This window comes from Pundamilia nyererei, unplaced genomic scaffold (assembly GCF_000239375.1).
Source record: "Pundamilia nyererei isolate P.nyererei 1_Seehausen unplaced genomic scaffold, PunNye1.0 scaffold00084, whole genome shotgun sequence".
NCBI lineage: Eukaryota > Metazoa > Chordata > Actinopteri > Cichliformes > Cichlidae > Pundamilia > Pundamilia nyererei.
This window is the reverse complement of record NW_005187485.1, coordinates 2,708,619-2,720,184: the sequence shown is the minus strand read 5'-3', so window position 1 is coordinate 2,720,184 and position 11,566 is coordinate 2,708,619. Positions and strand designations below refer to the sequence as shown.

Here is an 11,566-nt window from a genome sequence, read left to right as displayed (position 1 = left end):
TTGTCATGAGCAATAGCTCCAAATGGAAATGTGGCAAAGAACCAATTTTTTAATTATATTTTAGGCACTTTGTTACTAGCAACCTGTCACAAAAACATATTTTCTTCCATTTTTTGTAGCAGAATTGATGCAAAAATACCAAAGATAACACACTTTGACAGACAAACATATTTTCGCACTAATTTGAGGAAACTGGCCATGTGGAGGACAAAAGAACTGTTAAACCAAAATGAAAAAACAACAGCAAGAGAAACAGTATCTAAAGTGGAGTCTTTGAGCTGACACAGGGTCTGAGAAATGCATCTGACTCTTTAGCTTATCCATCTAGCTTTACTGAAGCTTTATCAGAAATGGTCTCAGTGAAAGGTGGCTTTCAAGAAACCATTCTTCTTGGGAAATGGAGAAAAAGCTACACAAAGCTAGCCTGAAATAACCAATGACAGGTCTGAAGGAGGAATCCAAATATGACATTGTTTGGTTAAAATTGTCAACAATATGGTAGAGGTACAACAGTGAGTGTCTACAGGCCTCTGTAAAACATGGTGGATACCATCATAGTTTAAGGCTGCATTTCAGCCAGTAAGGTTGGAGATCTTGTCAAAACTGATGGAATTATGAATAATTATGAGTATCACCAAATTTGCATCCACCATGCAGTACCATCTGGAAATGGTCCGACTGACAACAGCTTCCTATTTCAACATGAAAATGATCCCAAGCATGCTTCCAGTGCAGTCAAAGCAAACCTGGATAGAAAAAACACGCTACAAGTCCTGGATTGGCCACCCCAGAGCCCAGACCTCAATATTACTGAAGCAGTGTGGGATCATGCTGACTGTGTGAATGGAACAAAAGGAAGCCAACATCCAAAAAGGAGCTTTCAATGTCCTTCAAGAAGCCTGGAAAACTATTCCTAAATACTACTTACAGACACTACAAGAAAGCTGATCTAAAAAGGTACAGGCAGCAATAAAGAATAAAGGTGGTCATGCCAAATATTGACTTTCAAGCTCGTTAAAATTGTACAAACTCTGTTTTTGCCTCATACACTGCATTCCCATCTATGTTTGCACATATTTCCATAAATCACTGCACCCATTTCTCCTTTTTATTGCTAAATGTAAAGATGTGAGGGGTGGTTCAAGACTCTTGCACACGTTGCAAGCAAAGAAACCAGCTATCAGTAGATTCAGCCTGCTATTTTCTCTAAACTGGATTAAAAGTAAGATTAGGTAGTGATTGTCAATCCCATTAACTCAGCAGGGGACAAAGCAACTGCGTTACATCATGGTTGAGAGGGGTACATGGGCCCGCTTTATTTTACTTCAGTAAATATATAGGTCAAATACTGTACTCTGTACTACTGCAATACTCCTCTGTGGCCAAGCAGGTCATTCACCCTGTCTGTAAATGCAGTGTGTTCTCATGACCTCCCTGAAGCAGGCTGATGTTAACACTCACGCCAGCATCTCGTGATTAAAATCAAGCTTGGCTAGCTGGTGACAATATGATTTGATTGGTGTATTTCCTGGCAGCCCTTGTCCAGCTTCAGCAAATGTTTGTCTGTTTCAGATGCAACGCCATGCCTATTAAGGGCAGCAGTAATGTGAGTGAGATCTATATCTGCGGGTAGATCGTCTGTCTGGCTCCACTCATCCATACTTGCTGGACAGTGTAGGAGAAATTCTCAGCATCGACCTGAACGCACCCCCCCGGGAACAAGCGAAGGTCAATCTGAAGCGAAATGAAAACCAGAGGAAGAGAGAAAGAAAGGGAAAGGAACAAGAGTGCAGATAGAGGCTGGGATTGACTTCAAAGCGCCCCAATCTTGCGAGTTTTCAAAACATCTACGCCCTGTTTTTACCTCAAACAAGAGCTGCTTGTTGTGATAATAAACGAGCCATTTTCATGCCTGATCACAAACCTTAAACCTAGACTAGGTTAGAATCTCCCAAGCTATAATAACAGTTATAAAACATCAGGAAATAATCATGATTTAAAGGAAAACCAGAGCCCAGCATTGCACTTTTCCAACTCTGACTGATTTACAGTGACAGTTTCTGTATGTTTACATTTGCACTCCTGGTGTAGTGAAAGAACCGCATGTAGGCCACCCCCTATTAAAAAAAGAACAACCTAAGCGAACACAGACGACTGATGTTTGTGTGCTTGTGGAGTGAGAGATAAAAGCGATGGGTTAAACAGACGTGGCTCCACATTAGTAGCTCGTATGACAAGGTAGCTTTGAAGTCAGAGACTGAATGAGAAGCCAGCCGATTGCTGTGATTTATAATTGCTTTGGAACTTTGCTGCTGTGGTAAAAGGATGCTGTTTGACACACTGAGGAGCGTGTCTCTTGAAAAGTTTGCTGTACAGATCTAACTAAAGGGAAATTAACGTGCACGTTCCCCTGTTTTTCTTTCTTTCTTTTTTTAACAGAAGGCGCTAATGTGGTTTCACTTTGCCCTTAATATTTGTAATACTGTTGCAATGCTGCGGTCAGATTTTGAATGTAAACTGTGAGCTTTTAATGATTTTTTTGAACTGCTACTTTTTCTTAGGGGAATCAAGTCAAAGTCTACATCTTATACGACTTAAAAAAACGACAAGAACTGGGTGCACAAGTTTGAATCTGTGGTTGAATATAACCCCCTGTGTTATTCGCTAATAACACACAGGGCCAAAGCCAAAAACACTCTGTTTTTATGAGACAAAGAGAACCTGCATATTGTTAGAGTGGAAAACCTACAACAGCATTAATTGCTTTTCCCCACATTCATCAAAAAACTGCTAGCTAATTTTCTGTCACTCTACTAATTGGATCACTTATGACATTTAGTACATTTTATGCTAGTTTTTACATGCTTTGTTTACAGTAAATGCTGCATCTACACTGTGCAAACGGGCCCTTCTTACATCAGACATCCTCACAACGTTTACTACAGTCTGTTTTATACACACTAAGCAGCCATTATAAATTTGAGAAAACATTTGATTAGTTGCCAGCTGATTGAGGAAATGTATTCAATTCAATTCAATTTTATTTATATAGCGCCAAATCACAACATAAGGCGCTTCATAGATACAGAGAAAAACCCAACAATCATATGACCCCCCTATGAGCAAGCACTTTGGCAACAGTGGGAAGGAAAAACTCCCTTTTAACAGGAAGAAACCTCCGGCAGAACCAGGCTCAGGGAGGGGCGGCCATCTGCTGCGACCGGTTGGGGTGAGAGAAGGAAGACAGGATAAAAGACATGCTGTGGAAGAGAGACAGAGGTTAATAACAGATATGATTCAATGCAGAGAGGTCTGTTAATACAGAGTGAGAGAGAAAGGTGACTGGAAAGGAAAAACTCAGTGCATCATGGGAATCCCCCGGCAGCCTATGTCTATTGCAGCATAACTAAGGGAGGATTCAGGGTCACCTGGTCCAGCCCTAACTATATGCTTTAGCAAAAAGGAAAGTTTTAAGCCTAATCTTAAAAGTAGAGATAGTGTCTGTCTCCCGAATCCAAACTGGAAGCTGGTTCCACAGAAGAGGGGCCTGAAAACTGAAGGCTCTGCCTCCCATTCTACTTTTAAATACTCTAGGAACAACAAGTAGGCCTGCAGAGCGAAAGCGAAGTGCTCTAATAGGGTGATATGGTACTACAAGGTCATTAAGATAAGATTAACTAGTAACTAGTAATATCAATTAAGTCATTTCTTTAAAAAAAAAACTTTATTAACACAACAAAAACGATACGCAAGCACAAAACAGCTATAATCTAGCGATGAGAGATATTGTTATTCAGAAATTTACATTTTTAGCACATATTAATATTAAAGTGCCCAACTGTTGAAGAGAAAACGTGAGTGGACTCTTGTTTTCATTCCCTTTTAAGGCATTTCAGTTACGAACATAATCTGCATACTTATCATGGTTCAAAAGTACTACAATCATTAGCTCAAATACAAGATTTACTTTAACAATATATAATCTCTAGGTACTGATATACTTGCAACAGGACCCCTGAGTAAGGTCGATGGTTGCAGACTCTGTGACGCGAACCACGACCCTTACATGTAAGGAACACAGACACACAGCCGCCTTCTTCCAAAAATGCCATGTTACCTTTAAAAACAGCAGGTAAACCTGACTTTGTTCAGGTTTGTTATGATATACAGACACAAGCACTTGGTTAAAAGCGACTTTACTAAACGCAGCAGTGTTATAAATGATAAATCACAGCAGCTGGACAACATGAGGGCACGTCTCCGATCATTAACAAAGTATTTTTTTTTAAAATTTAAACCCCACAAATCTCATATAAAACGACCTGAAATGGTTTTAACCCCTTAAACACAGCACCGTGCTTATAATTAAGCATCTGCAGCGCTGCACAGACGGAGAAGTTTTCGCTCTCCGTTAGCTTACTCGCTAACGTTAGCCAAGTTTAGATCACATCAGCATCCGAGCTGCTAGCGGCACCGTTTGGCCTCCACAACAGTCAACGAGCCGCTTTCTCTGGCAAAACACCTCACACGCACTTCTTACCTTGTGTAGCCGTGTCCTCCTGTAATGTTTTGGTCGCAGCTTTGGAGAAAAGGTATCCGAAAAGGCAGAGTAAAATCGCGGCGGTCCTGCTCCGGTCCACAGCCCGCATCGTTGCAGATGTGTTTAACAATGCAAACGGCTCGAGGAACAAAGTGGAAATCAAACCCGTGTCTGCTAAAAACTCACTGTTCCCCTACGGCACCGCTTATCCCACAAACCAGGCGACTCTCCATGTTCAGCAGCTTCAGCAGCCACGATTTTCCGCCTGTAAAGCTGCCTTTCTCCTGCCCCGCTGTGCATCCCCCTCTCGGTCGCCTTTTTTCTTTTTTTCTCATCGATGGGTCAGGGTGGAAGACGGCCCCATTCCTCTGAGCCACATGCCCCAGAACGGCACCAACAGGCGGCTTCTCCCACACGCAGCACCACCACCGTCCACGGACCTCCAGCGCCTCCACCTGCCAGCCAAAGTTTTTACAACTTTTACTTTCTAGGAACAGAAAAAAGCTTACAAGGGGCAACAATGAATTTTTAAAAATTTTTATGAGGGGGGGGATGGAAAGAAATATAAATTTCTAGCAGTTTAAATTCAATAACTAAATGTAACAGTGACTCTAGAAATACAGTTTCAATATTAAAATATTCGGAAAATAGATTTTCTGTGCACTTTGACCCTAACATCTAGTCTTCACCTTATGCACAGCACTGTGCAAACATTTTCAGTGTTTCATTTCTTTATTTTGCTTCCATGTACCTAGACTTGAGTAATACTCCTCCATCTTTGGGCACTTTGTCATAACCAGCCTGTTATAAAAATTAAATTTCGTCTTTTTTTCTTTCTTTTTCATGAAAAAATGCAAACGATTATACGGTATTATAGGCATACAACAAAACAAGAGACAGTCAACATCAACAGATAAGTGAAATACAAGACACCTGGAAGACTACTTTAAGTAATTTTATGTACAATGTTTTCATTCATGTTTGCTTGTTTCAATAAATGCATTTTTCCAGCGAAATATGAAGAAACATAGGGTGACTCAAGACCTTTCTGTAAATATCCAAATTCCACATCCAACAGTGACCCTTCGTATGTTTTTACTGGAAACCTGATATATATTGCTGGTGGACTGAATCATGGCACAGCTATGAATAAAAATATATATTTGCATTAATCATATTTCACTTTGTTTGTGTTGCAGACTCTGTCAGTTTGTCATGACACACTGGGACACTGAATAGTATGGGGCTGAGCTGTTATCAGTGCATTAGCCTTTTGCTCAACAGCCAGTATATTAAGATCTAGAGGTTTCCTCACCATCTAATCACTATTTAGTGCCCAGTTTTTCTGTAGAAAATATAAAACATGTACATAGTTGAATAGATTAAGTACTACTGTATTTGAGCCAAAATAGTCAAAGTCCTCATGCTGCATATTTGTTTTTTGTGCCAGTAGCCTCTAGTAACTGACTCAATTTAATATTCTTTTAACATGCAAAGCCCAGTTGAAATACTTGGTGCTACGTCAGGTGGACACAAACACTCTTACAGTGTCCTTCAAAACATTGCCCTGGGACACCCTGATCACAGATTATGTTTAGTTATGGCTTTCTCAGCTTCATGTCCCCGAGCATGCAGGAGAATTTTTTTGTCATTTGGAGTTCAAAGGCAGATCAAACTCTCCACCAGGTGGTGATAAGCTGACAGCTCTGTTCCTCTTCACTCAGGTGTACAAAGTATTTAGCTGCAGGTCTGATGACATGGCAACAGATTGGTCATATCACCTGTTCAACAAATGGGAACTCTGAGTTTCCTGTTCCAGAACAGTGATTGGAGTAAATTCAATCAACTTTGAGTATGTTCATTCTGAGTTAAGAGAGTAAGTCACCATCGTAACATCTTTACATATAAAAACAGGAAGAAAAACAGAGCAATTTGATCAGTTTGTGCCACTTTGGCACCATCACATCAAAGAAAGAATAAAGTTTGAAATTAAATCTATACATTTTGTCAGTGTTCATTTTGCCAGTAAGAACTTTGATCAGATAAAGCTGTATCCTAACTTTACATTTGATTTTATAGCTAATTATTCATCATCATCATCATCGTTTATTTATATAGCACTTTAAAAACACACAAGTCCGACCAAAGTGCTGAACAATAGAAACATAATAGATACCATAAGAATAATAAATACGATAAAATAACAAACATAGCGAAAACAATAAAATATAAGTAAGTACAAGTCAGTCAACCACTGAGTCAAAAGCCAGTGATTAAAAATGTGTTTTCGCTCTGGATTTAAAAACCATCACTGATGTCGATTGCCTAATGTGAAGAGGAAGATTATTCCAAAGCTTAGGTAATTATTCAGCCGAAACTTGACAGGACAAACTGTAGGAAACAAAAAGTAAAGATCAAATGTGGAGAAACGGTTGGGACACCTGGTTAGATCAGTTACCCAGATCGCAACAGACTCCAGACAGACACACCCTTGGTAATTCTGATAAATAAAGCAGTTGAACCAGTCTGAAACGAAAATAATTTTTTGAAATCTTAGTATAGTAGAGGAAGTCTAGTATAAGGAAATTAAACAGAGGATAAATGTAGCTGTTGTTTTCCCGAGAAACTTGTAGTTGCCTTTGCTTTCTTGCCACGTTTATGTAATAAGAATCCCCCCCCCTTTCTGTCTAGCTATCTTTATATAAAGTTGCATTGGTATGTCAGCATAAATGGAGTCACATTTTGTCATGTAATTTCAAATGCAAATTTTCAAAGACTTCAACAAATATGAGCGAACAAACAAACTGTTTCTTTGCAGTTTGTCACAGTTGCTGTATTTCCCAAGGAGACAAAAATGCCAATGTGTTGTGTTCAGAGATGGAGAAACATGTAGGAAGGGGAGGATGAAAGAAGAAGGTGAGAGATTATAAAAATAAAGCCCAGGTTCACAAGTGAAATTTGATTAAGTAGGTTAATCAAAACTTTTTTTTAGATTTTTTAAAATTAGATGTTGGATCCATACATGATGTGTTGACTATGTTTAACATGAAATGTCTTGCAAAACAAATCAAAGTATGCTAACTTTGTGTTATTCAAAGGATTGATCACATCTAGGGTCTTATTTACACTCACTAAATTCTACCTGTTATATTGGTTTTATAGTGTGTAGTGGCAGGAAATCAGCCATAGTGTTCTGCTGATATCTTCTTGAATTCAGTTGGTTAAATCCACAAAGAACAGCTCACAGAACAAATTTAATTGGAATTTTCTCCAGTTACTCCTTTGTTTTACTCCACCCCAGGACCTGGTCTGGTCATATGACTCACTGTGAAGTTCCCTGTTGGCAGCAGTGGTAAAGTTAAAACCAATACTGAACCACTCAGTCTGCTGTCACTGATGTCACATCACACAACAGATATGAAGCACGCTCCTCTCTTAATCCTCATACTCAACAACTTCTGTGTCTTCTCACAGAGTAAGTAAGTTTTAAGCTAACAATCTATTGCAACTTGTTTGTTCTGGAGCATGCAGTTCATGTGTTGAGACATGTTAAGCACCCATAGTCATTTTTTGTTTCTGTTACTCAAGAATGCAAATGCCTGAAAAGACATTATTAGACATAAACTGTACATATTAGCAGTCATATGACTTGACATCTATACTTTTAAGTTGTAACCACAGTTTTTTTTTTTCAGTTCCCCATGAAATGACCTACGTAGTGGGCTGTTTCGTCCAAGGCCTGACAGAGGTTCAGTTTGAGTTTGATGGCGAAGAGTTTTTATATGCCGATTTCCCAAAAAAAGAGATTGTCTACACCGTTCCCAATTTTATTTTTCCCGATCCGAGTCATGTTTTGGTGGGTTTGAGTATCCTTGAAGATGCTTTGGACAACAGGAAATGGTGTTTACTAATTACAAAAATTGCTGAAATGGAAGAGAAGTATGTGCCAGAAGAAAAAGGTAAATCAACCTCTGCATCAATCTCTGTACAGACATGATTGAGAAAATGCTGAGGAAAGTTTTACTTGTGTTTTTACCTCCTCTAGACCCTCCAGAGATCGTCCTCTTCTCTTCTGACAAGGTTGAGCTGGGAGTAGAAAACAGCCTGATCTGCTTTGTGAATCACTTCTACCCACCTTCCATCAATGTTACTTGGACCAAAAGCCTACAAATGCTTCACATGGTGAAGTTTATCTATCACTAGTGACTTCCATCATTTTCCATTTAGTATTACCGCATCACATTATTCTCATTATGAGTTTAATTGTCCACGGGGGTGTCACTCAGTCGATATTTCCCTAATAAAGATCAAACCTTCCACCAGTTTTCCACTCTGACATTCACACCAAGTGAAGGAGACTTTTACAGCTGCACTGTGGAGCACTCGGCACTGGAGACACCCAAAACAAGAATCTGGGGTAGATATTTGACCTTATGAAGTCACTAAAAACAGAAATTTCATTGTGTCTGTAATGACTTGTATTGTCTTTAACTTTCTCTACAGAAGCTGAGGTCATGAACAGTGATCAAAGTCTTGGACCAGCTATTTTCTGTGGAGTGGGATTGAGTCTGGGCTTACTGGGAGTCACAGTCGGAGTATTTTTCTTTGTAAAGGGACACCAACGACAGTAACTTCTGTGAGGTTAAATATAGTCAGCATATGATAAACAAACACTATATTATTTCTGCACAGTACCATTTAAAGCCAATAAAGTTAACACACACAAAACAAATCCAGTAACTCAAGATGTGATAGAGACTAAATGTGAGTTTGTACAATGTATACAGTGTTTAATAAACTTCGATGTACATCATGTAAATCAGTTGTATTTTTGATTTTGTCTTCTTTGATATATTAACCACATAACTTGTAGAGATTGCGGTTCTTATAAAACTATAACTGTTATTTTTGTTTATACTTTGCATATACATATATTTAATTACATTTTTTATACAAAAACATGATAAAGTGATTCAAAGCTTTTTGTATTCTGTGTGTTTCTTTTTGTGTTTTACATAAATACTATATTCTACCAATACAAAACTTGCTTTACTAGTAATGTGTAATGTTCTGTTTTGTTTGTGTAATGACTGTATAGTCATGATCCACAAAAAATTCTGAGCACTCAATTTGACTGAAGTGGCACCATGAAAAAAATGCTGGTTCAAAATCTTTACTTCCCTGATTTTTAACCAAATGTATTTTTTTTTTACTTCTTTTTTTTTCCATTGGTTATCTGAGATTTTTTGCAAAATAACTGGGGAGGTACCCAGTAACAACAAGAGCACTGAAATCAAAACAATGCATTTCGGGAACTCAACTTCCTGATTTTTACAACTCAGTGCCAACTTTAACCACTGCTGTCTAGGTGTGATGATTCTCTACACACTCTACTCTACTATGACACTCTACTCTTATTTACCAGACAGCATGTCTCATACTCACAGTTTTCTTCCTTTCTTTGTGCTTTTGCTCGTCTTTTCCACAGAAGGTAAGTTAGACTTTTTATTTATACTGCTCATCAAAGTGATACAACAGACTCAAATAGCTACTTAGCAGCTATCTGTTTAGCTGTAGCATGTGATGTGTGATGATAGGATATACATTTAACTAGCCATATTAACTACTGTTTGTTGGAAAACATTTTTCAGGCGCTCTCTTTGGATATTATGTGGCTCATTGCCAGTTTACTTCCCCTGACGGCCACGATGCCATGTACGTGGAGCAGTTTTACTTTAATAAGGTGCTAGAAGGCCAATACAACAGCAGTGTGGGGAAAGTAGTCGGTTATACAAAGAACGGAATAGAATTTGCAGATAAGCTCAACGGTGACCAGGGCTTTATGAAACATGAGGTATGGAAATCAAACCTTTGCAAAAGAAATGTCCCACTGATTTATGATGAGCTCCAGAATTCAGGTAATTTTCACAAAACATCACAGCAATTATCTCAAAACTGTCTCTCTTTCTTTCTGTCTACAAAGAAAGTCAAGTTTTGTTTTAATGACTTGTATGTTTCCTCTAGTCGAGCCCTACGTTTGGCTGAGGTCTGTGGATGCAGCAGACAGCAGACATCCAAGCATGCTCGTCTGCAGCGCGTACAACTTTTACCCAAAACAAATCAAACTAACGTGGCTCAGAGACGGAAAGCAGACAACAACTGATGTGACTTCCATTGAGGAGCTGCCAAATGGAAACTGGCTCTACCAGATCCATTCCTACTTGGAGTATACACCCACACCTGAGGAAAAAATCTCATGCATGGTGGAGCATGCAAGCCTCATGAAGCCCCTGATATATGACTGGGGTAAGAGAGTATTTAATGCCACCTGTATCTGAGCTTTAGATTAGACAATTACACAACATTTCATACTATTTTGGACATGTTTAGCTAAAGCCAGTTAACTTAATAATAAGTAGTTACATTTAATCCAAATCATTAAAGTACATTTTTCTGCCTGTATTTCTGTATTTTGTAACTGATTATCATTCAAATGCGACTTTGCTTTCTTTGTGGATATATCCACATTTCCCAGCATGCATTCCTTTGAAATTTTATGAGAGAACTCCAACACAGAATTCACAGAGTAAAAGGCCTATGCTGCCACACATTAAAAACCACCAAGAGAAAAGTGATCAGAAAAGTGAAAGATATGTAGATGTAATCTGCTGCTGCTAATAAATGTGTTTTCAGAACCATCGCCTGACTCAGGGAGAGATAAGATTGCTGTTGGTGCAGCAGGGCTGCTGCTGGGTTTGGTGTTTTCATTTGCTGGGCTCATTTACTACAAGAAGAAATCCAGTGGTGAGAGATTCTTTCTAATAAACATAAAAGAATGTTTTTGTCATGACAGCATCTACTGATAAGATTTATTGATAAAAATGTTGAACCTTTCTGCAGGGCGGGTCATGGTGTCAACAACCGAGGTAGATGTTTATATTTAACAGTTATTTTTCCATCACTTTGAAACAGATGTGGAAACATCTACCAGACTATAATAAATCTCTTTTTCTTTTTTCTGCAGGT

The 11,566-nt window shown here is 38.7% G+C and overlaps 2 protein-coding genes and 1 pseudogene across 3 annotated transcripts in view; 2 read left to right on the top strand and 1 right to left on the bottom strand.

The window, feature by feature from the left end:
• Positions 1 to 5,005, bottom strand: part of fam171a1 (family with sequence similarity 171 member A1) — a 25,923-nt gene extending 20,918 nt beyond the window's left edge. The window contains exon 1 of the mRNA XM_013912210.1: positions 4,541 to 5,005. Coding sequence (XP_013767664.1) covers positions 4,541 to 4,649 — 109 coding nt within the window. The 5' untranslated portion in view covers positions 4,650 to 5,005. The remainder of the gene's footprint in view (positions 1 to 4,540) is intronic.
• A 2,946-nt stretch (positions 5,006 to 7,951) lies between these two features.
• On the top strand, positions 7,952 to 9,186 carry LOC102205825 (H-2 class II histocompatibility antigen, A-U alpha chain-like; annotated as a pseudogene).
• Positions 9,187 to 9,900: 714 nt separating this feature from the next.
• Positions 9,901 to 11,566, top strand: part of LOC102206101 (rano class II histocompatibility antigen, A beta chain-like) — a 3,452-nt gene continuing 1,786 nt past the window's right edge. Inside the window, exons 1-4 of one of the 2 annotated variants that reach the window (XM_005738604.2) lie at positions 9,902 to 10,031; positions 10,192 to 10,458; positions 10,565 to 10,846; positions 11,234 to 11,344. In XM_005738604.2, coding sequence (XP_005738661.1) covers positions 9,914 to 10,031; positions 10,192 to 10,458; positions 10,565 to 10,846; positions 11,234 to 11,344 — 778 coding nt within the window. In that variant the 5' untranslated portion in view covers positions 9,902 to 9,913. Of the gene's footprint in view, positions 10,032 to 10,191; positions 10,459 to 10,564; positions 10,847 to 11,233; positions 11,345 to 11,566 lie in introns of both variants that reach the window. The other variant, XM_013912222.1, reaches the window with a different exon arrangement.